Raw genomic sequence first — 25967 nt, 5'->3', positions numbered from 1 at the left:
TCTAGGAGAACCCAGAGGCATGAAAGATGATGGAGATTTTTTGCTCTACTGAAACATCAGAAGAGCCCTCATAGTTGAGAGACATGAATCAACACACAAAACCAGCATTGGAGCAGACTCTGCTGGAACTAACTCTGAAAGAACAGAAGTTTATTACGTGAAGTATCAGCTATGCTATTTCCCTTGGCTTCAAAGACTCATTGGGTCCATAACATTTACTTATTTCTGGACCAAACCTAAAATCTGAGGCAGTGGGTATGTGAGACGTGTCCCTCACCAAGACAGCATATGCACTGCAAGTGACCATTGCTCATGGGAATAGCCTTACGACAGGAAAGGCACCTCTTGAACCCAGGGATGCGGGCATAACCCCGAGAAGGGAGAACTTCCCATTTGGGAAGGGCATAAAAAAGGAAACCTACTAAGCTAAAGAATATCAGGGACCAAAGAGTAACGGAATTCTTTTTCCCCACCAGGAGAAACAAAAATAAAGGAAATGGCTAATATCTACAAAATTATAACGGAAACATTACCATTACTAAAGGATAAGAATGTATGAAGAGCTCTGCTTGGGATTCCACCCCAGACCAAAAAGCAGTTGAGAAGGAACTAAGGGAGGTTGGACGGCACAGCGCTATATAGATGCCGCTCAGAGCGCAAGACGGGGAGAAGTGCATGTGCGGCCCAATGGGCACTGCTACCGAAGATCTCTGATCTCAGGCACAGGTGGGCTATCGCACCTACAGTGGAACACCCACAGGGACACTACTTGAAGAATTATCTGACATTTCAGAAAGTCCACAACTGGCTAAATTGGTGCCAAGACTACGAACGGAGCACAGGACAAGGCTAGAACAAAGCAGAATTAACCATAACTGTGCAGAGAAGATCTTACATTCTCTGTGGATAGCACATCTTTTTCTAGTTCCTAAATTTTAGTTCAAGTACGTAAGTGATAGAATCCAACCTCCTCCGGCAGATTTTACAAAATGAGCCTCTAGATCGCTATGAAGCTATCTCTAGGGAAAACGTATCCACTAGGGAAGATGCATGCAGACCCAATGGGCACTGCTATTCTAGAAGGTTCCAAACACTGCACTGCTAAGGGACTGAGTTCCACAGGTGAGACGAGATATTTCTGAAATTTGAAACAAAGAAAATTTAGGTTTCTTCAACATCAAATTTTTGAAACTAGATGATATAAATAGCATAGAAGATTAAACAGATATGAATCTTGAAATGTTATTACATTCTCATTGAAAACACTTTCATGTTATCTGAAAGCAGGATTAAACTCATTCTTATTTGATGCTTTTAAATAATTTTTACTTGAATTTACAAAAGGTAAATATTTATTTTCTTGTTACTGCCCTTGACTCTCAGTAACCTATTTGCCAAAAATGCAGGGATTCATTTGTATCAGCAGATCAGAATAGAGGGGTATGTCCATTTTTAGCTAATATTATTAAATTGTTTATGTTCTCCATTATTAACTTTATAGCTCTGCCTCATTTACTCACCCTTCTGCGCAAAAGCACATACACTCAAGAAATTAAGTAACATTCATATCACATTCTCTGTTTCAAAAATTAAAAATGAGGTTAAGAATTACCTCTTCTTTCTCATGTAGCATAATATGAGCTTTGAGACTAGCCACTCTGGAGAATTTCTTGTTGCACACAGGACATGTAGGATCTTCCCCATTGTGAGTACATTTGTGAAGTGTCAGGTTGAACTCAACATTAAATGACATTGGACACTGGTCGCACCGATGAGGCTGTTTGGGGAAACAAGATAAAGATAAATATATTAGGTCTAATCTTCTCACAGATATAGACTATAATATACACTAAAAAAATCCACATAATAATTAAAACAAAAACAGGCAATTCAAGAACCTATCTACAATAATGACACAAGAGAATCCTCCTGATTATTTTCTCTCCTCATGGTTCCAGGTCAACAGAAATTCTGACTCCCCAATTTTTCATAATTCCATTTGATTTTTTTGGGGGGGGGTTGGGGGGGGCAGGAGAAACTGGCAAGAGAGAAGAGTGGAGACAAAAATTAAATCTCTGTCTAAAATGTAAATAATAATCCCGAACTCCTCCTCTGTGCTCAACCAATCATCTGACCAGAAAAGCAGAGAGCATTTAAGAGAATTACTGTCTTGCTTATTCCAAGGTTTACTGTGCTACTCTACAATTTTGTTTGCAATCATTTTTCATTTACTATCAAAAATCCTGATTAAAAGGTATCTTTTTACCAGTTTCCTTAGCCCACCTAAATACTTTGCAGAGACAATGGATTATCTGTGGATACCTAAGCAAAAACTGCTTCAACTGGGGATAAGATCATAGCTGAAATGCTATCCAATGCAAGGTTTCCCTCATTCCTTACAGACTGCACATGTGATGAGGCAGAAGTAAAAAAGAAATTTTGTCCAACCAAACTGCAAAGTTTGGCTGTCAGCACCATTACTGAACACAGTTAAATGCGTCTTCAACCTCATCTATTAAAATGCTGGATTTAACTTTTGATGTATTAATATTTTTTAGATTTTTATCTAGATTTACTGAAATACATACCTTGTCATTTCGTTCATGATCCCTCATGTGGCGCTGGAACTGTGTCACTTTTGAAAAGGATAGCAAACAGATCTCACACTTATGGAAGCTTGGTACTTGGTAGGAACAATTACTGTTCTCTGTATTCAGTGTCAGAACACCATCTGCAAAATACGCATTAAACACTTTTGTACAAAGTTTTATTTTCAATTTTTAAATTAGGTTTAAAAAAAAAACCCACAAGTGTGGTCTGAAGTGGCAAAGACCCATGGAAACTTTAAAAAAATTTGAACCGGATTTGCAAGATCTCAGGAACAGGAAGGAAAATGTTCCTGCTTCAGATGACCCAGAAATTAATCACCATTCCAAACTTTTTATCTCCCTATTAATTTGTAGCTTTATGGACATACTTTTCCCTTTATTTTTAAAATTGATTCTCTCTCCCTTCTTGCTTCTGTATAAAAAGCCCACAGAAACAGGGGACAGAGAAAAAGAATAGCATAAAGCTGTAAAATGAAAAAAATTCCCTTCCAATCTCTATGTTATAGTGAACATGTTTACTTCCAAAGGGGGGGGGAAAAAAAAAGTTGTGGGTAACCATTTAAGACAGTATAGTTAATAGTCCCGAATGTACAATGCCATTTGTAAAAGTCCACGTAGGTGGCTGTACAATGAACCTTCACTCTCTGTAAACAAGCATCAATAAAAACAAAAACCACAAATGTAAAACCCTCAGACACGATTACAATACTACTGAATTTTAAAAAATAAAAATAAAAAATATATATGCAGGCACCTCTTCTCTCCCCCACCTTTGGTCCCTGCAATCTCTCCATTTCACCAGTCACATCTTGAGAGCTGTGTAGTCAATACTGATTGTTCAAGATGGTTGAGAGACATCAATCCATCAGAGTGTTCTTGCACTTACATTCAAAAGAGAAGTAACATTTTTTATAGGCCAATCCAATTAAGACCCTGTTCCCCTTTCCTGCTGTGAAAACTCATAAGGTGATATAAACCCTGAAATATAGTTTGAGGTTTGCATATCTTGTTGCAGAAAATGGTTGGAGTATTATTGAATCTTGCTTTGTATGTAAGCTGTTCTTCAAAATTGTTTTACCAAACTATCCAGAAAATGGAAATCTCGGCTCTAAGGAAATTTAAATATTTAAATTTTGGAAGACATTATATGACTATAAATGTTATCTGGCTTGTTTTTGAAAAATTCAATGGAAAAACTTAGCAGCAGATTTTTAAAAAGCACCTGGTTTAAGATCCTTCAAAGTTTTATTTACAAACAACATCCTGAACTCTAAATTGACTCATGATGTACTATCAGAGCACATGTTCTTCAGGACCAGAGTTTTGTAAATATACCACTTCTCTTCCTATCAAAACAGAACAAAGTGTGTCAGTGATGACAAAGAAATGGAGAAAAAATTGCTAATACTAGTTACAAAAGCATGGGATGAGGGATGAAGTCATGGCTCCCACTCTCCCCTCACAGCAGTCACAATCCTCTGAAAAGGTTGCAGTTGAGGGAGGCCACGGTAAAAGTCTATGGGACAGGGTTTTTCAGCAGTAAGACCTTGACTGTGAATACAATCCAATGACAAATCAGAAGCAGCTCAGACATAACCATCTCCAGAAGAAAAATGAGGACTCATGTCTTTGCACTTGCTTTGCCACATCAGAATGGTGCTGAAGCACTGAAGATAAGCACTAAACAAATTATTTATATATGCAGAGTAATAGGAAGAGTGGAAAACAAAAGCCTTCTGATTAATTTCTGCTTCACATAATTGTGTTATAATTAGGAGGAAAAGAGTCTGTCTAGATATGACAAATATCTAGCCTCTATAAATTTAAACCTTTTGCATACTTTCACCTACTGATTCATCCAGTGCTGTAGAAATTCTCTGTAGCTTGTGAACATTACCAGTAACAAGAACTCTTTCCCTCCCTGAAGTGGTCAAAATTCTTAGAAAACCTAGCAGCACAGCTCCAGTTACAAGGGACTTTTATCTTATTGTACTTGGGATAGCACACTTACTCAAGTGGCATACAAAGAAGATCAGTCACTAGTCAACCAGTCCTTGTAAATTCTAGTTAGATACATTGATGAGAGGGGAGAGAAAAGAAGAGTAAGAGAGCCAAATTGTGCCAAGTCATTTTTTAAAATTCAGCAGTGTTTTATGCATACATATATCATTATATAGTTATCTATATAGAAATGTACTAAAATTACTTTCAGAATTCAATATGAGGATTCAAAGTGCTGTTAGAACCAGAAACAATAATGAAGCCAAATATTATCCTAACAAGATTTTTTGTAGGTAAAATTCTGTTTTTAATTTTTTTCATTCTCACAAAGCAATAATAAGTAACAGTCAGCAGTCTCTTCATACTTCTCCCACCCCTTGAAAGCACATGATCCCCAAGGACCAGTCACATATTTGTATTTATCTCCCTACTTTGTCTTCCTCTCTCACCCACCCACTAAATCCACAAATATGTTCAATTACATGCACATACATCCCACCCAAATACGCAACCATCTACCCACAAGCTATTCTTGCCCTCCTGTCTATCAGCAGTTAACTGCAGCAGCTTCTGGGCCACTCTGCTCTCCAACTTCCTCTCCCACCATTTCCAGATGGTAATCAACACTAAGAATTTCAATCAGAAGAGGACTCGGCAGCTGCTATCGAAGATTCAAAGTGTAATATTCTCTCGCTAGTCCAATTCCACTATTAAGCAGTTTGGACTAGTTAGAGGTTCTAACTGACTGAAAGGATATGAATGCTAGTTAATTTACTCTTCCTTTACATTTTGACAAAGCTGAAGTTCTATAATACAATCATAGATATTTAGGGCTGGAAAGGATCTTGAGACGTCATCTAGTACAGCTCCCAGCACTGAGAAAGGAAGGACCAAGTAAACCTAGACCATCTTTGACAAGTGTTTGTCTAACCTGTTCTTAAAAACTTAGAATGACTAGGATTCCATAATGCCCCTTGATAAAAGACAGTTACCTTTTCCATAACTGGTGTTCTTCAAGATGTGTTGCTCATGTCTATTCCACAATAGGTGTGCGTGTTCGCCATGTGCACTGGTGCTGGAAGTTTTTCCCCTAGCAGTACCCGTAGAGGGGGAGTGCCCACCGCAACCCCTGGAGTGACGCGGTATAAGTGCCTGGCGCGGTATAAGGGGAGCTGCGTGCTCCCCCCACCCTCAGTTCCTTTTTGCCAGACAACTCCGACAGAGGGGAAGGAGAACGGGGTGTGGAACAGACACGAGCAACACATCTCGAAGAACACCAGTTACGGAAAAGGTAACTGTCTTTTCTTCTTCGAGTGATTGCTCATGTGTATTCCATAATAGGTGATTCCAAGCTATATCTGTTGGAGGTAGGAAGGATTTCACAAGTTCCCAGGACGGAGGACAGCCCTGCCGAACCCGGCATCATCCCTGGTTTGGGGGATGATCACATAGTGCGAGGTGAACGTGTGACCCAAAGACCACGTGGCAGCCCCACAAATGTCCTGCATGGGGACCTGGGCCATGAAGGCAGCCAACAAGGCCTGTGTCCAAGCCGAGTGTGCCCTCTCAATGGGTGGCGGGGAGACACCCACCAGCTCATAACAGAAATGGATGCACGAAGTGATCCAATTGGATAGCCGCTGAGTGGAAATCGGCTGGCGCCTCGCGTGCTCAACCGAGGCGGCGAACAGTTGCGAGGACTTTCTGAACAGCTTGGTCTGCTCGAGGTAGAAAACCAGAGCCCGCTGCACATTGTGTAGAGACAGCGCTCCTCACTGGACGCGTGAGGCTTGGGGCAGAGGACCGGTAGAAAAATCATCTACTACATGGTAGGCGGAGACCACCTTTGGGAGGAACGCGGGGTGTGGGTGAAGCTGGACCTTGCCCTTATGAAAGGCCGTGTACAGCGGCTCGGAGGTCAGGGCCCTGAGCTCCAAGACTCACCTGGCCGACGTGATTGCAACCAGGAAGGCCACCTTCCACGAGAGGTGAGATCAGAAGCACATGGCCAGCGGTTCAAACGGGGGCTCCGTGAGACGAGCCAACACCAGGTTTAGGTCCCACTGTAGGACTGGGGGTCTAGAATATGGAAAAATATGGTCCAAACCCTTAAGGAGCCAGCCAGTCATAGCATGGGAAAATTACATGTGCCCTTGCACTGGCGGATGGAAGGCCAATATGGCTGCCAGGTGCACCTTGACTGATGAGGGCGCCAGGCCCTGGGCCCTCAGGTGGAGGAGTTAATCAAGAATAAGATGGATTGGGGCGGCCACAGGGGAGACACACTGGTCCGCCACCCACCTAGAAAACCAGGACCACTTCGCCAAATAAGCGTGGTGAGCGGAGGGCCATCTACTTTTGAGGAGAATGCACTGAACCTGTTCTGACACGTTCTTTCCTCTCCACCTAATCACTGAGCAGCCACGCCGTGAGGTGAAGAGCCGCTAGTTTGGGATGAAGGAGGCGGCCCTGGTCTCAGAGAGCAGGTCCGGGCAGAGCAGCCACGGCCACGGCGGAGCTACCACGAGGTCCGTGAGGGTCCCGTACCAATGCTGCCTGGGCCACACCAGGGCAATCAGGATGACCCAGCCTTGTCCGTGTTTATCTTCTCCAGGACCCTGCTGATTAGAGGGAACGGGGCAAAGGTGTAGAGAAGCCGGCCTGTCCAGGACAGGAGAAAGGCATTGGAGATAGTGCTCCTCCCCAGGCCCTCCCGGAGCAGAAGCAGGGGCATCACCAGTTCTGCCAAGTAGCGAATAGGTCCACCTGGGGAGTTCCCCACCTTTGGGAGAGCTGGTGGGCCACTTCTGGGTGAAGGGACCACTCGTGTTGTGAGGAAAAGTCCCTGCTCAAGCAATCCACCCTCTTGTTCCGGGCGCCCGGTAGGTGGAAGGCCTTCAGGTGGATGTTGTGGGCTATACAGAAGTCCCAAAGCCTGAGGGCTTCGTGGCAGAGGGCAGAGGATCGGGCCCCACCTTGCCTGTTGATATAGAACATAGAGGCCATGTTGTCCGTTAGGACCCTGACTACCTTGCCCTCCAGGTGCGAGCGGAAGGCCATACACGCCAGCCGCACCGCCCTGAGCTCCTTGATGTCTATATGTAGAGTCAGGTCTTGAGCCGACCACAGGCCTTGGGTCTGAAAGTTCCCCACCTGGACCCTCCAACACAGGTCCGATGCATCGGACACCAGCTCCAACAGCGGGACCTTGTTCCTGAACAGGACCCCTTGGAGCATGTTGTTTGGGGCAGGCCACCACCATATGGAGGTGATCACAGAGTCCGGCACGGTGAGGACCTTGTCCATCCTGTCTGTGGCCTGGGAGAACTTTGAGGCCTACCAGAGCTGGAGGGGCCTCATCCTGAGTCTGGTACGATGAACCACGTACGTGCAAACCGACATGTGACCCAAGAGCTACAAGCAAACCCTGGCTGTTGTCACTGGGAACCTTGTGACCGAGTCGATGAGACCTGTCAGGGTCTCAAATCTGTCTGGCGGAAGAGAGGCCCTGGCCAACGCTGCATCCAGGAGTGCCCCGATAAACTCTATGAGTTGGACCGGGACTAACGTGGACTTGGTGTTGTTTACGAACAGGCCCACAGTGGTGCACATGGACAAGAGGAGCGGCACATGATCCCTCACCTGCAACCGGGAGGTGCCCTTGACAAGCCAATCATTCAAATAGGGAAATATCTGGACCCCCGCCGTGTGAGGTAGGCTGCTACCACAACATGCATTTTGTAAACACCCTGGTGGCAGTGGACAGACCAAATGGGAGGACCATGAATTGGTAGTGATTCTGTCCCACCACGAAAGGAAGGAAGCGTCTGCGCCCCTCGAATATGTGGATGTGGAAGTATGCGTCCTGTACATCGAGGGCAGAGTACCAGTCCCCAGCATCCAGGGAGGGGATGATGGAGGCCAGAGAAACCATGCGAAACTTTGGCCATTGGGATAAGGAAATAATGGGAGTAATAACCCTTGCCCAGTAACTCTTCGGGCACCACCTCTATCGCTCCTAGTCCTAGGAGCTGCCCCCCTCTTGCTTGAGCAGAGCTTCGTGCGAGGGGTCCCCCAAGAGGGATGGGGGGTGGTTGGGTGGGGAGGAAGTAGGCTGGAGGGTGTAACCCCAAGAGATAGTGTTAAGGACCCATCGGTCTGAGGTTAGCAGTGACTATTCCGGGAGGAAAGCACACAACCGGTTGGAGAACGGGAGCTTTATTGGGGGTGGATCCCTGATGAGAACTGGCAGAGTGAGCCCAAGCGTCCCATCAAAAGCGCCTTTTCCCCGCCTGCTTGTCCTTGGAGGACCTAGGCTGGGGGCAGGCCGAGACTGCCTCTGAGGGCGTCTCTTATAGTCCTGCTGCTTCTTATGGGCAGCCTCAGACTTCAGGAGGGCGGTCTGGGTGGGAGTCTGCTGCGGCTTGAACTTAGATTTTGCTGGAGCCGGGACATAGGGGCCCAGAGTTTGGAGGGTCATGCGGGAGTCTTTCATGCCATGCAACCTTGTATCTGTTTCCACCAAAAACAGAGCTTTCCCATCAAACGGGAGATCCTGCATGGAAGACTGCACCTCACAGCCCAGAGAGCAGGAGCCATGACACCCGTCTCATGGACATCACGGAGGCCATGGATCGTGCGGCCGTGCCCGCAGCATCTGAGGCTGCCTACAGGGACGCCCAAGTGGCCGCTGCCCCTTCCTCCACTAGCGCCTTGAACTCGTTCCTATCACGCTCCTGGAGGAAGTCCTCAAATTGGTTAGGGAGCCCCACAGATTTAATTCTTACCAGCCCAGGAGAGCTTGATGATTTGCCACTCGTAACTGGAAGCTCAAAGACTAATACATTTTCCTTCCACAAGAGTCCAGACTCCGAGAGTCTTTGTTCTTTGCAGGGTTGGCTGACCCTTCCTTTCTCTGTGGTTAACTAACTCGGCCACCAGGGAGTTGGGCGCCGGGTGGGTATACAAGTACTCATGCCCCTTAGTGGGTAAAAAGTACTTGTGTTCCGCCTTCTTATAGATGGGGGCCAACGAGGCCGGTATTTGCCACAGGGCATTTGAAATCTTAGCCACCCCTTCATGGAGAGACAAGACCACCCTACCCAGTGCCAGCTGGGACAGCACGTTAAACGGGGGAGTCTAAAGGCTCTTCCATATCCTCTGCCTGGAGATGGAGGCTTGCTGCCTCCCTCTTTAAGAGTTCTTGATGGGCCCTGAAGTCCTCCTGCGGGTCGGAGGGGGGCAATGCCTCAATCGCCTCCTCCAGGCGGAGCAAGGAAGACAGTGCAGTGCTCTGGGTATCGGCCGACATCGGAGGGTCCACCACCTGCTCAGACTCCGGGAACGGTGCTGAGGATGTACATCCCACCGACTCCTTTCTCTGGGGTCTGGAGAGGGAGGCTGACAGCGCTTCCGAAGCTCTGGACACTGAGCAAGCTCCCACCAGGGGCTGCGCTGGAGGCCAGGGTGCCTACTGGTACTATTGAGCTGGCCACAATGCTCCCTGCCACTGAACCTGCTGTGAAACCGGCGGGGCCAGCTGTTCGGGTTGGCTGGCCTGCCCCATCGAAGGACAGCTAAGAATGGAGGCCAGGCTGGCGTAAGATCTGCTGCTGTTTCTGGACCGGGAGGAGAGGCAGTGCTGGGATCTACATCGGCCACAGGACTGCGATCTCAACATGGAGGATCAGTACCAATGGTAACAACTGCTCCATGAACCGAGATGCCGGTGATTGACACCCAGGGCTGCAATGTCTTGGTGGAGACTTGGAGCAGGAGTCCACGTGGGAACGGCGTCGACAACTGTGCCATGACCGTCTGCAGTACCCCTTCCGAGACGAGGACCATTGGTGACGCCTGCCGCGGTCCCGTCAATATTTGCTCCTTGAGGACGAGCGGTGCTGAGAGTCTCAGCTGGATGAAACCCAGACAGACAGTCTGGTCAGCGTCAAGGGCGATCCACACGGACTCTGCCCCAAATGGTGGTTGGGCAGTGAATGGGCGTCAGGAACGTTCCCTCGATCGAAACTGGTACCGGGCCAGAAGCGACTGTGGAGATCCCAGCAGCGGCTTGCCTCTGGAGTGTGGGGCCAACATCGGCAGCGCTCTGGGCACCGGCATGGACATAACATCCCAGGCCGCCTGGAGGGCTTCAGGCGTGGATGGCATCCAGACATCCAGAGAGGCCTGTTCCGAAGGGGCTGGGCTACTCCGCTCAATGTGAGTCGGAGGCCTGGGGCCCAGTGGGGATCGAGGACTGCCTGACGTGGGCCTAGCCTCTGTCCCAGACTTCCCTCAGTGCCGCTGCAAAGAGGGAGTCTTCCTAGCACTCTTGGCGTGCCCTGTGGACGGGGAGCAGTGCCGACTGTCGATGGCACTGGAGGGTCGCCGTGTACCAACGCCACAGTGCCAGGTACCACTTCGGAGCGGCATGCCGGAGTCGGGGTCAGCGCCAACTCCATCAGGATGACCCAGAGCCTAATGTCCCTTTCTCTTTTGGTCCGAGGCTTAAACGACTAGCAAATCTTGCATCTTTCACTAATATGAGTTTCTCCCAAACAGTCTGCGTTTGAGTCACTTCTTGGCATAGAACGCCTACAAGAGCCACACGACTTAAACCCCAGGGCACGGGGCATGCCCTGGGCCGGGCTCACTGACTAACTAAACAGCTAACTACAGGTACTAACACTGAACAAATGAACAGTTCTGGGGAGGAGCTACAGCAAAGCTGGAGCAGAGTAATTCCGACGCATCTTCACTGGTAGCAAGAAGGAGGGTTGGGGGAGCGCACAGCTCCCCTTACACCGTGCCAGGCAGGCGCCACTCCAGGGGTCGCCCCCCCCTTACGGGCACTGCTAGGGGAAAAACTTCCGGTACCGGTGCACGTGGAGAGCACGCACACCTATTGTGGAATACACATGAGCAATGACTCAAAGAAGAACCTACTCCAGTGCTCAGCTATGCTTATAGTTGTAAAGAGGAGACTATTGGGAAAACTTTCTAACAGCGCCTAATGTATTTGAAGGCTGTTATCCAGTCTCCTCTCAATCTTCTTTTCTCAAGACTAAACATGCCCAGGTTTTATTTTTTAACCTTTCCTCACAGATCAGGTTTTTGAAACCTTTATCATTTTTATAGCTTTCCTCTCAACTCTCTCCAATTTGTCCACATCTTTCCTAAAGTGTGGCACCCAGAACTGGACACAGTACTCCAGCTGAGGTCTTAATAGTACCAAATAGAGTGCAACAATGGCCCACGCCGCTCCAGGCCAATGCGGGCTGCACGAAGCAGCGCGGGCCAAGGGACATGCTGGCCGCCCTTCCCGCAGCCCCCATTGGCCTGGAGCGGCGAACCACAGCCAGTGGGAGCCGTGATTGGCCAAACCTGCAAACGCAGCAGGTAAACAAACTGGTCCGGCCTGCCAGGGACTTTCCCTGAATAAGCGGCGGATCAGCTTTGAGAACCACTGTTCTAAGGAACCTGGTTTGAGTCTTTCCTCCTGTAAGAAAGATTGCTCCCACAAAAAGATTTAAATCTGTGCTTTCTTCTGTAATGGAACCCCATTCTGAACATTTATCAAGCTGTCCAATTCACCTTTTATCGATGAAGGTGGCACACTTTGTGGCAATTACTTCAGCATATAGGAGCATTAATGATTACCCTCCCTACATGGTTTTTCATATGGAGAGTAACTATGAGACCTCACCCGTTCTTTATTCCAAAAGTATTGTTCAACTTTGTATCAATTTATTAACTTGTCAACTTTCTTTCCAACTCCTCATTTATCTTCAGCTAAAATTATTTCACACTTTGTGTTAGGAACCAGGGCCCACAGCACAGCCAGGCTCTGGGTAGCCGAACACTTTGACAGCTGGTTTATAATAGGCAGCCTGGTTGGCTACACTGTCTGATTGGTTAGATGAGCCAGCAGGCTGGCTCTCAAGACCAGCAGTAGCTTCTCAAAGCATTTGTCCATGGCTGCTATAGCTCCTGTGTGTACTTGTTCCCAGCCTTGCTCCGGTCTTGCACCCAAGCTTTGTCTCACTCCAGGTAACACAGTTCTGACCCTCAGCGCCAATATCTTTCTGACACAGATAGCAGGACACTTACAGATCTTGTAGGCCCAGGTTACTGCCCTACAGGCATAGAATGCAGTCCTCCTGCAAGCTCAGGTTGTGCCACCTTTAGTGCCAACTCCCATGCCCCATGAGCCCAAGCTTCCCCTACCTGACAAGTTCAATGGCAAGCATGACAAAATCTGTGGGTTCCTAAGTCCGCATCGTCTCCTATTTCTGCTATGTCCAGTCGTACCCCACTAACCAACCCCAAGTGGGACCGTCAACCAGCTTAATGGGGAGGCCCTGGTTTGGGAGTCTCTGCTCCTGGAAAAATCAAGCCCGCTTTTGGGATAATGTGAGGTCTTCATTCAAGTTATGGTGGTGATCTTTGATGCTGCGAGAGCACAGCCAAACCCACACTTTGGGTGTTGCCACAGGGACACCAGCCAGTTGCTAAATTCTGACACTTGGTAGTAGACACTCAGCACTATCAATTCCTGCTCAACTTAAATGGTGAAATTAAAGATGAACTAGCACAGGTGGAATCCTTGTCTGGCCTCGATGCCTGACTCAACTTATGCATCAGGACTGATGACTGCCTGACCAAACATCACCCGGAAAAAAGGTGGTCCTCTCAGCTCCAGCCAGTCCTGCTAGCTCCAGAGCCCTCATCATCCATTACCCAAGCCCACGCAAGTTGATACAGTCTGGCCCCATCTCTCTGGTGAGGAAAAGAACAGATGCCAGGCATCATGGCTATGCCTACACCATAGGGAATCATGATTCTGCATCAGACCGCCCTACCAATGCCCAATCTATGCCCAGATCAGGAAATGCAAAGCTCCAGCCCTGCTAGGGGTCCAAGCTGGGCTGACACTTCCCCCTCTCCCACTGACCCACACCAACACTTGCCCATCGGCTCCCTGGTGATGCCCAATCAGCACCCAACACATCTCCCTCTCTGGCTCCAGCACCCTGTGATGCCCAACACCAACTTAGAGGCCCTGGTGGACTTGGATGCCTCAACCAATTTCATAGATCTGGAATTTCCCCAAACACACAATACCCCAACCCAGCACAAGGACTCCCCCAGATTAGTAAATTCCATAGACAGGTCATTCTTTCAATTGGGACTGGTCACCCACCACATAGCATCCTTAGAGGTCACACTGAAGTCCTTCATTTTGGGTTAATTCATGGACTGCTTTCATCAGTTGTCCTTAGCATCCCCTGGGCAACTGCTGGCAGTCAGGCACAGTACACTTTGACTCCCCATCTTGCCAACAATCCCGTTTACCTGACAGACACCCCAGGACCAGCAACCCTTTTCAGTCTACTCAGTCTACCCTTTTCAGTCCTCAAAATAATTCAGAGGTGTGAAGACAGTATTCAGAGGATCCTAGAAACCCCCCCAACCTCTCCAATGGCTCCAGGAATTCCTGTTAAACATCAACACTATGCTGACATGTTCAACAAAACAAAAGCCAACATTCTACCACCTTATGGCAGCTGTGACTGTCTTATTGACCTCAGCCAGGAGCAGAGGTTCCCTTCAGGTGCATTTACAATAGAACCTCAGAGTTACGAACACCTCAGGAACGCAGGCTGTTCAGAACTCTGATATGTTCATAACTCTGAACAAAATGTTATGGTTGTTCTTTCAAAAGTTTACAACTGAACATTGACTTAATTCAGCTTTGAAACATTACTATGCAGAAGAAAAACGCCGCTTTTAACAATCTTTATTTAAATGAAACAAGCACAGAAACAGTGTCCTTACCCTTGTCAAATCTTTTCGGGGGGGGGGGGTGTCTCTGCTGCTACCTGATTGCGTGTTTCCAAATGAGGTGCGTGGTTGACTGGTCAGTTCGTAACTCTGACATCCTACTGTACTCCTTCTCTGAACCCAAACTACAGGCACTCTGGAACTATCTTGAGGAAAACCTGAAGAAAGAGTTCATTTGCGCCTCCACGTCCCCAGCAGAGGTCCCACTGATCTTTGTGGCGAATACAGATGGCTCCCTTTGGCCTGGTGTGGACTATCAAGCTACGATGCAAAACCAGTACCCATTACCACTGTGATGCTATATAATTGAAGATGACCATTTACATCAGTGTTTCTCAAACTTTTTTATTGATGACCCCTTTCACACAGCAAACCTATGAGTGCGACCCCCCCTTATAAATTAAAAACACTTTTTTTGTATTTAATACTATTACAAATGCTGGAGACAAAGCAGGGTTTGGGGGTGGAGGCTGACAGCTCACGACCCCCCATGTAATGACCTTGTGACCCCAAGGGACCACAACCCCCAGTTTGAGAACCCCTGATTAATATCATTGATATTACCACTGTTATACAACTGAAACAAGTCTTGTACAAAGTATATCAAGTAAGGTGTCATTGGAAAGGTTGTAATATGTCAAGTGTGATTATCCGGTTTAAATCCATGTATCATCGCTGTATCTGAAGTTATGAATATTGACTATAAATTTGTATCTGTTCTTGGGGTGATATGCACAAGGTAGTTTATATCCAGTCGTGCAAGCTCATTGTGAATAGCCTATTCAACACTCCCGGTGGAATTCCGTGCCAAAAAATTAAAAATTCTGCACATAATATTTTAAAATTCTGCAAAATTCTGTGTATTTTGTCAAAAATAACACAATATAATCATGCCAGTTTCAATTATTTGGTCATTTATTTCAAAATAGCAGTCAGCAAGTATGTCTATAAAAATACAGATTCCCCCCCCCCCCCCCGCCCCAAAAAAAGAAAAAGAAAAGATTCAGGAAATGTTTTTTTGACAAATAGATTCCTTACTAGGCAAATGAACACAGAACTTTGAGTAATTAACAAACCACAATACAGAAACATATTTCCCACACCCCTCAGAAGTAGAGCAAAGGCTTGGGGTGGGAGGAGTATGAAATGGGGGGGTTGGGAGAGATTGTTAGGGAAACTCCTCCATGCAGACCCTGACTAACTCCTAGCCTCTTCCATTCCGTCAGGTGTGTCCCTGCACCACCCCTCCCAGTATGTGGCCCTGCAACCCATCCCACCCTCTCCATTCAGCCCCTGGCTCAATGCTGCCACCGCACTGGCTCCTGAGCCTCCACCTCAGTCTGTCCTCCCCACTAGCCCTTCTGAACCCCAATCTGTGAAACCCCAGCAGCTCCATGTTCCCCACTCTGTCTGCCCCCCCTTCGCCCCGCACATATCCCGTACCTCCTAACCTGGCTCTGCGGGCAGGATGTTGGGATGCACGCAGCCAGCTGCTGACTGTTATTGCCGGTCAGCTGCTGTTGGCTGTTCTGGTGCCACAGTGGCCTCTGGTGGGCGAAAGACAGAACTGTAGCACTTCTTGGGCAAAACGTATTTTCTGCGCAGAAAAAAATTCTGTGCTGGACATGAGTTCTGTGCGTGAATAGTGGTGCAGAATTCCCCCAGGGGCAATTCAAGCTTGATAGAATATTAAGAAGAATCAATTTTCCAGACAACTCTTCCTAAGTATGCCTAAGACTGCAAGCAAAACATGTAAGGGCATGAGATGTGGACAAGTGACCTTGGAGTTCATCAGTTACTTTCCATACACAGGGGCTGTGGGCTTTGTTTGGGACAGTAAATTTCCATTGTAGAGCATATAAAAGACACCTGAGACATCTCCATTTTCCCTCATTCCTGCTCCAATTCTCTGGACTGTGGATTTATAACTAAATGGAGTATTTTGAACAATGGACTAAGAACCTTCCAATCTTTTGGAAGTTACCAGACTTTTGAAAGCCACCAAACTATTCCAACACTGCTACAAACCTGACCTAAGGACTTTGCAATTATGATCTTTTAACCACTTTTTCTTTTATTAATAAATTCTTAGTTTACTAAGGATTGGGTGACAATGTGATATTTGGGTGAGACGAAATATATATTGACATGGGGGTAAGTGTCTGATCCTTTAGGATTAGTAAAAACTAATGTCTGGGGAATTGGGTTTTCAGTAACCTTTCACTGTCTGGATGGGAACCAATGGCTGGAATGCCTAACAGGGACTGTGTTTAGCTTCTTGTTAACGAATATTATGCTACATAAGCTCTTTTGCTACTGGTTTAGTGAATCTAATTATAGATTAAAGCACTAGTATTGGGGGTTGTCTGCCCTGTTTCTTGCAGTCTGCCTTGAGTGTGGCATTCTCAGTGTGGTCCATTCTAGACATCTGGTCACAACACTTGCTACTGAGCTGTTTCAAAAACTCCACTCTGCCCAGATCTTCACAAAACTAGACCTCCGTGGAGCTTACAACCTGGTGAAGATCCAGGAAGTAGAAAAATGGAAGACCACTTCAAGTATTTGGTCATGCCATTTGGGTTGTATAATGCTCCAGTGACCTTCCAGCAATTCACAAATGACATATTTAGGGATATGCTGGACCAATTTGTCATCATTTACCTGGACATCCTCATTTTCTCCAAAAGTCAGGACCGCCATAATCATTGTGTATGCACTGTTTTGGAGAGACTCCACCAAAACTAACTCTACATGATGCTCGAGAAATGGAAGTTTGATAAGGACACACTGAAATTCTTGCGATTTATTGATTCGCTCAAGGGACTCACCATGCACCAAGGTCTAGGCCACACCCATGTATCTATGCAGAGTACAGCGATTCCTAAGATTGGCAAATTTCTACAGGTGATTTATTAAAGGTTTCTCTGGCCTGGTTGCAACCATAACAGTACTCCTGTAAAAGGGAGTCTGGTTTGCTTGATCCACAGAGGCTCAGTCGCCCTTTGAATGACTGAACAAAGCATTTACCTCAGCCCCCATCCTAATTCACCCAATCCCACTAAAGGTTGATTTGCCACATGTGCAGTGTTATCTTAACATGCGATACCCCCCCGCATCCTTTTTATTCTCAAAAACTAACCCCAGCAGGAAAATATACAATATCTGGGACTAGGAGCTACATGTGATCAAGGCAGCTTTCAAGGAGTGGTGCTATCTCCTATAAGAAGTCCAATTCTTGATCCAAGTCCCGAGGGACCAGAAGAACCTGGAATACCTAATGGATTACTATATGCCTTAACCAATGCTAGATCCACTGGTCCCTCTTCTTTCCTCACTTCAACTTTCTTGTAACCTGTTGCCTGGAGACAAGAAATGGGAAACAGATAAATATGTCGAACTTGGCAAAGAGCCTTCTGCCACCACGCTCAAGATGTCAAATGTCATCAACAGGACAACTGACAACAATCTGTTGCCCTACATTTGCTCCAAGCTCCCCAACAACCCAATTGCAGCTCAGATCCACCAGATCCCAAACAATGTGGGTATCCGAACCATCTCCAAGTTCCAATGCCAGAATGGCCTCTTATCACAAGGGTTCTTATTTATGATCCAGAGGGACAACCCAGGCTTCAGGTATTGACACGATACCACGATTCACTGCTTCAGGGCCATTTTGGCCAATTCAAGACTTGGAATCTAATCTCCAGGAGCTTCTGGTGACCAGGCCTATGAGTTTACATCAAGGATCATAAAAGGTCTTCTGACCTCTGCGCCCATACCAATATCGCACCATCAAAACCCTTAGGTCTCCTCTAGTCCTTTGGAATCTCACCCATCTTCCACAACTTTTCAAAGATAATTGTTAATGGCTTAGATATCTCCTCAGTCAGCTGCTATTCTAACTTGTCTAAGTAATTCTTAACTTGTTCTTTCCCTATTTTAGCCTCTGAGCCTACCTCATTTTCACTTGCATTCATTAAGGTAGATGTCCAATTGCTACTAAACTTTTTGGTGAAAACAAACAAAAAAAAGTCATTTAGCACTTCTGCCATTTCCACATTTTCTGTTATTGTTTTCCCCCTCTCCTTGAGTAACAGACCTACCCTGTCCTTGCTTCCCATGTATTTGCAGAATGTTTTCTTGTTACCCTTTAAGTCTCCAGCTAATTTAATCTTGTTTTGTGCCTTGGCCTTTCTAATTTTGAGCCTGCATACTTGTGTTATTTGTTTATATTCATCCTTTGTAATCTGACCTAGATTCTACTTTGTGTAGGATTCTTTTTTGAGTTTCAGATCATTGAAGATCTCCCGCTTAAGCAAGGGTGGTCTGTTGCAATACTTCCTATCTTTCCTACACAGTGGGATAGTTTGCTCTTGTGCCCTTAATAATGTCTTCAGCTCATATGTTTACAAAACATTACTAGTTAGTGAATGTTTCTAGATCAAATGTCTGTTTTGGAATAAGTCCTGGATCCCAACTCTATTTAAGGTAATTATGAGTGGGATCCACATGTGCAGTATTCAAAGAAGAAAGAGTGGTTACTTACTTTATAGTAACTATGGCTCTTTGAGATGTCTGAACACCATGGATCCTACAACTCTCCCTCCTTCCCTACAGCCTGGAGTCTTATATATCTTGGATTGTGGGTAGTGAAGGAACTGAGTGTCAGTTAGGGTTGCTCTGCTCTTGAAGTCCTAGGGAGGGGAAGCTCAAGGGGGTGCGGCGCACAATCTTGACCCCCTAATGGACACTCAGTGAAAATGTGGCACCTCAGCACAGTAGCTGGTAACATCACTGGGCTCTACATTTTGGAGAACAGATACTATAAGGTAAGTAACTGCTCTTTTCAATAACTACTGTATAATTAAGATGTAATCGTGAGAGTTGGGGACCCTTACCACCTCATAGGATCAGAATCAGAATTCAGTTTCTTTTGAAACAAAGAAATTGCTGTCTGAACTCGAAAAAATATCACCAGTTTTGTCTAGTTTTTACTGGGACCACCCCCCAACCAATCAATTTTTATAGATTTTAAGCTTCTATTTAAAAAAAAATGTTTTAGCCTAAATCTCTGTAAATATAATCTTTTAAATGTATATTCAAAGTAAACTGATAAAAAAAATGCTTTCCCAATATGCAGACAGCTTCAATACCTCTTCTTTTGATTATAGCATATACTTAGCAGCAAAGCGAAACAAACAAGACTCTTGTCCGTTTCTCTTCTGCTATTCAGAGATTGCAGGCAACAATGAATCATGCTGCAGTTGTTTATGGAAAGCTAAGAATTTGCAGAAAGGAGGGGGAACCTATTTATAGAGGAGGAAAACCCCAGAAGAAAAAACAAAAAATGAGGCTGGAGATCAGAGTAAAGCAGTAGAGACAGCATTTTCTCCTCCCTACGCGTGAACCAAACAGGAGTCTCAAGGCAATGGTAAAGTATGGACATGCACCCCCTACTCCATATGAACAGTGTAGGCAGAATTCATTATTTTTTTCTTTGAGAATGTTGACAAACATCCATTTTTATCTTTAACTGATATTTTAGCAATTTCAATTTTCAGTTTCACAGCAAGGCTGCAGGGGACTGCCTGTGTCACTGCGGGCTAATGACAGTGGAGTGCAAGGAGCTCATTGTGGGGCCAGGGTTAGGTGATCCCTGCAGGTGCTATGTGCCGGGAAGGCTGTGCTTGCTCAGTGGAGCTGAGACCCTCCCCTGGCTGAGACCACAACAAGGACTATGAGCCCCAAGCCACGGGGGAAGCCACACTGCTGCTGAACAGGGATGGCCCCTGCACTCCCAGCCAGTAAACGTGTCAGGAAGGCTGCAATGGCATGGCTGCAGAGAGCTCCCTATGCAGCCAGAAGGCCAGTGACAACGGTGTCACAGGGGCTTCCTCATGCAGCCAAAGGCCCAGGATAGCCGATCTCTGTCGGTGCTAGGTGCAGTGGAAGATGCACTCCCTGACTGATATTGATGGATTTTATTTCTGTGTCAAATGAAATTAACATTTACTGACAACTATTAATTTATTTCATATCCTGCCACGCCTGTAGGTGAGTAGTCTCCATGGGTTACAAAATGATGTAAACACTTTTCTTCCAGAAAAAAACAAAAACAAAGAACAGGGGATGAAGCTTCAAGTTTACCACATAACTACCAGCCAGAGGTTTATGGAACTCCTACACAAGGTCCAGGGACAGCCACCTGGAAGAGCTCCCAACAGCCTCTGAAGATTTTGCAGAGAACATCATAGCTGAGACCTCTTTCCTTCTATTTTGTATCTAACTCTGACTAGTAAATGTGATACTTATTCAATTTAAGAGCAATTTACTCCTGAATTCATTATACCACAAAATTGTTTCTTTCAAATAAAAGCTCTATAAAATGACAGATGCCTTAATTTAAGAAATTTTTTAATTCAGAATGTCTGTATATAATCCAGTACATATCAGTGAAAGCTATTACACTTTTTTCTGATTTCCACCTCCTCCAACCCAAGAGATCCTTGTAAAATGAGGTTTTACTGTAAATGACATATTAAAATGTAAAATGACACACTTTGTTCAAGGTGAGTTAAAACAATTTACAGAGTACATCAGAAGCAGCCAACTATGCTGCACTCTTCATTCTGACATATGAACTACGACAAAGAGTCAAGGGTATGTAACTCATTGTTGGCCCTCAGCTGCTCCTTATTTTCCCCTTCCTACCTGTCACAGTGGGAGTATGCAGGCAGAGCTCTGCATGGAACTATTGTTTTAATCCTGCTCCCATCCCGCAATACCCACTCCCATATTGTTTCTTGCATTGTTATCCCACTCCCACGCACAAAAACCTTGGATCTGGCAAATCCCACAAGAGACAGATTCCCCCATGCTACTAAAAAAAAAAAAGTTGGTTAATATTATAAACAGAATTCAAATGCAATTTTTATCATTAAAAGAATAAAACAAATCTTACTCATATTATGTAAAAAATCCTTTAGCTCCTATTATAATAGGCATCAAATCTCTTTCTATTCCTCGCTTAAATTTAAGTATTAAAACCTTTATTAAAAAAAAAGAAAAATGTGCTTTACATTACTGAAATTCTGTTTATGAGGAAGACTTAGTATTTTCCTGCAAATCACCACAATGTGCTTTGGTTTTGCCCACCTGATCCCACCCAAAACAAAGTACATTTTACCTGCTCCTGCTATTATGGCAGCAGGTTCTGTGGGACCCTTGAGATCCCAGCCCCACTATACAGATCTAAAAGCAGGCATCTTTTCCCAGGTCCTACTCTTGGATTAGAGCAAGTCAAGCCCCTACCTTGCTCTCCCCAAAGATGGCACAGCCTAACAGGGAAGTAGGTCAGGGAAAAGCCCAACCTATCCCTACAACTGATGAGAACTTGCGCGAGGATGTGTACTCAATCAGGGGAAATCATACCCTTAGCCTGTAACGAACACACAGTCCCAATTTCAGGAAAACTAAAGCCATCTGCTGTTCATGATGTTTATTAATGATCAATGAAGGAGGCACATCAAAAGCATAGTTGTTCCGTATCATAACATACACTGTATAGTTTCTTCTGTACAAATCAGCCTCATCATCAACATATGGATTAGTTACTTGCAGAGCTGGGCCGAGAACAGCAATTCTGTTCTGCAGAGCATTGAGATTAAAAAAAAAATTCCAATTTGGAAATAAAATTTTTTTTACAAACCTCTATGAAACAAAAGCCCCCCCCCCTTTTTTTTTAAAAAAAAATAACAATAAAGTCAGAAGATTTTGTTTTGATATTTTCTAAACAAAATTCTACCTGGTAGGCTGAAAGACACAGTAGAAACTGAAAGTTCAAGAGCTTGGAAACTGGTGCCCCCACAAACCCCTTCAGCTTGAGGCTAACAAGAAACTGGGAGCCTGTAAGCCTTACGGGTGCTAGCTCAGAGCAGGCTTCCAGGCTCTCAGTTCTGACCACCTTATAGGCCTCTAAGGAGACGAAGAGCTGGGACTCCCATAGCTCCCTGATCCCCTGGAGCCTTGGACTCCAGGGGTATAACTATACAGCAATTAAAAATCCGTGGCTTGCCCATGCCAGCTGACTCGGGATAAGGGCTTGTTTAATTACAATGTAGACGTTTGGGCTCAGGCCTGGACCAGCCACAGGTGTCAGACATACCCTAGAAGCCCCGAGGTCCCTGGAGTATCTGCTGGCAGGTTGCCCTAGAGCTGCAGACTCCAAAAGCTCAGGCTTCTTAGGAGCCATGCAGGCGAGATGGCTGCAGAATTCCTTGGGTTCTTTCAAAGCTTCACTGAAATCAAACCTGGTTTTTGTCCGAGTCCCATCAAAATCAAATCAGTTTCAACTAACCAAGAAATTCCACTGAAAGAATATTGTCACAATTTTTCTAACAAGCTCTAATTAATTGCCTTTTCTCTGCATAAATCTGCCAATTATCCATACTTCATTCAAAATTATACAGCAGATGCCACTTATTAGCAACTTCTTGGTTCCAAGCAAAAAGTTGCTATTATCTTAAAGCTGCCAACAAACAAAAGGCCCATGCCTGAAACAACAGCCAAGGCGGAAAGCCCCACAGCCAGGGACCTGCCACCCACACAGAAGGTAACCGGGAACTCCTTCTGAAGTCTCGGTGCTGAAGGCTGGTAAGGGAGGCTGCGGTCAGGACAGCAGCAGAGAAGACAGAACTGAGCACCTGCAGAGTTGCACAGTACCTCTCCCTGCACTCTCCGAGTTGCACCCTACCCTGACACTAGGGGCTCGGGTTTGGCACAGCCCAGTGCTTCCTTCCCTGCCTACAGCCCTACAAACCTGTAGCCAAGGTTTTCTGCAGGAAGTGGGGACGCTAGGTCAGCAGTGCAGGCCAAGGGATGTGCTGGCCGCCGCTCCAAGCCAATGGGGCTGCGGGAAGCAATGAACCACGGCCAGTGGGAGCCGCGATTAGCCGAACCTGCAGACACAGCAGGTAAACAAACCGGCCAGGCCCGCCAGGAGGCTTACCCTGCCAGGCCACGTGCCAAAGGTTGCCGATCCTTGCGCTAGGTTATCAAAAAAGTTGTCAATAAGCAGCATGACAGTTGCTAATATACGAATCCAATTAACATTAAAGTCTATGGGATGTGTTCTTGACAAAAAATTGCTAATAACCAAAAATTATCAAGTCGGCTAATAACCAGCATCCGTTGAATTACATGGCTTAATTTACACTTTGAAACTTAGCTACACCTTGTTCTTGAGAAATATTGGTATTACTTTTTTTAAAAATAACCTATACAACAACTGGTAGTTAGTTGTCCTCAGCACATCACATTATACCTAAATAATGTACGGGTCTGAGTTCAAAGTATGATTTAAATATCAGAGGGGTAGCCGTGTTTGCTGCTTTTACAGATCCAGACTAAGAGTCCTGTAGGACAGGACTCTTTGCCGCTTTTATGATTTAAATGTTATTGGATATACTTTTATCATAACAAGGCTGAAGGTCAGAATTTTCATACAGTTTGAATGTCTTTGTTTTGGTCAGCTTGCATTATAAGCTTGACAAACATTTTTACCCATTTATGTTACCATTATTCAAAAGCCTTGTGTATACATTTTAAGTGTATAAAGTACATGCACTGAAAGATAATTGCTTTGTTTTCAAAACACCAAAAGCAATTGTTACAAAACTGACTGCTGATCTGTAGTAAAATCAAAACTGTTTGAGTATCATTTTTTATTTTTGCATTACTTAGTTTAAAACAGCAGAAAGAATCGCTTTAAAAAAAAAAAGTCGTAAACATGCTTTGAGGCTGAAACTTGTTGGAGCACATTTGCATTGTCTGATTTTTCTATACGGAGCATAACATTCTTCGTTAATACATATCTCCTGTTTCACAGAAATTCACCACTGTTTTTCCCTGCAAGCATAAAGTCCCAATCCTGCAAGGAGCACCTCATAGATTCCGCCTTGCAGAAACGGAACTTGGGACCCAAATCTGCAAACATGCATTTAATTTTTCCATACAAATAGTTCCATTTAGCTAAGTGTGATTACTCATGCAAAGTTACATGTGTAAGCATTTGCAGGACCAGATCCATAGTTCTGATAAATTATTCCAATTAACTAACTCCAGAAGAAATATAAAGGGCATGCTATATGAATGACACTTCTTAGAGCATTTCCATGCCCAAAAAAACCTAAATCACCACCAATTCTCATATTAGTTAGGTAATCATTCAGCTGCTATAGAAATATTTTCTACTCAACTTTCAACATCATAATATGGATCTGTGGACTATGGGTGGAAAGAACATATGATACATGCTTACCCTCCATTACCAAATATTGCAATTTATTTTATTTTTAAGCCTGCATAATGAACAATACAAAAATGTAATATTTCAACTAAGATAAGAGTTTAATTTAGGAGGGGCAGGGTGAGATTCAAGTATTGTGGAAGGCCCTGACGCAGGAGAGTCCTTACACGTACAGTTTAAGTCTTTGCAGGATCAAGACCTAAGACACTATTGCAGAATTTTCTCACTTCCCTTTTAAAAAAAAAATCAATATTAAATAGTATTTTCAAAAATTGAGTGAAATTTTTAAATATCTAACAAAACAAAATCTTTCATTGTAGGGTTAAGAACTTTTAAGGGAGTTTAAAAATTTAATTCAAGATTAAGGAGTATCTATCCCACAAAATAATAAACATTTAGCTCACCTCCTGAGAGAAAATTAAAAAAAAAATCAGTTGCTGCATAAGAGAAAGAGTGCTGTTGAATGTCTGTACATCAAAGGACGAATTAAGTCCCTACTCTATGGGAGGGACTCTTCTATGCTGTTACTTACAGGTTCCTGCAATCTAATCCATCACTTTGAAAGCGAGTTGAAGGTAATCAGAGGCACAGACCTACCTGAGCATCTGTGCTAGTTTTTTGGGCTGTTATGATCATGCTTTCCCTCTCTGGTTTCTGTGAGAAAGACCCAGATATAAAGGGAAAATTGACTATAAAAAGTGCTATCAAATACACAAAGACAACTACCTGAAAAAAAAAATCTGTTCAGTGATAAATAATCATAAAGGGCCAGAGGAAAAGGCAGAACCGTGTGGCTTTTATGTTGATCGTTTCCTTATGCGCAACACACATGGAGTGACTGTTTTAAAACTCTCTTAAAAGTTATTTCTTGCAAGGAGAGCCCCGAGTTCTCAGCCTGCATTGCACGGCTGCCTCTGTCGACAGCTAGGTCGTATATTTCAAGCCTGTATTTGTTCAGTTTGAGGGGTGGGGGGCGGGAAGAGAGCAACAGGCGACCCCTCATCGCCAAACTGTCTCCAGTCAGGCTCCGGTTCCGCTCTCCGCCCAGCCGGTGCTGCAGGGCCCGGGCACCATCGAAACGCGCACCCGCCGGGGAGGCTACTACACGCCTCGTCTCGCTTTCTCACGCCGGCACACCCCCCTCCCCCAACGCCGTTTAAAAGCCGTTCAGAAGCTCCCCCACCCCCCATACGAGCGAATATAAACGG

General features: G+C 45.2%; 1 protein-coding gene across 14 annotated transcripts in view; it reads right to left on the bottom strand.

The window, feature by feature from the left end:
• Positions 1-25967, bottom strand: part of ZNF236 (zinc finger protein 236) — a 232111-nt gene that overhangs the window by 205753 nt on the left and 391 nt on the right. For 11 of the 14 annotated variants that reach the window (XR_012157275.2, XR_012157274.2, XR_012157278.2 and 8 more), the window contains exons 2-3: positions 2589-2731; positions 1613-1777 (exon numbers count right to left, since the gene is read on the bottom strand). Coding sequence is in view for 2 of the 14 variants with exons in the window: in XM_073331780.2 (XP_073187881.1) it covers positions 1613-1777; positions 2589-2731 (308 nt within the window). In the remaining 12 variants the exon portion in view is untranslated. Of the gene's footprint in view, positions 1-1612; positions 1778-2588; positions 2732-3363; positions 4255-25356; positions 25414-25967 lie in introns of those variants that run through there. The other 3 variants (XR_012157285.2, XR_012157280.2, XR_012157284.2) reach the window with 3 other exon arrangements.

The sequence above is a fragment of the Lepidochelys kempii genome, chromosome 2 (assembly GCF_965140285.1).
Source record: "Lepidochelys kempii isolate rLepKem1 chromosome 2, rLepKem1.hap1, whole genome shotgun sequence".
Lineage (NCBI taxonomy): Eukaryota > Metazoa > Chordata > Testudines > Cheloniidae > Lepidochelys > Lepidochelys kempii.
Note: the sequence above shows the minus strand (reverse complement) of the source record. Positions and strands in the feature narration are given on the sequence as shown.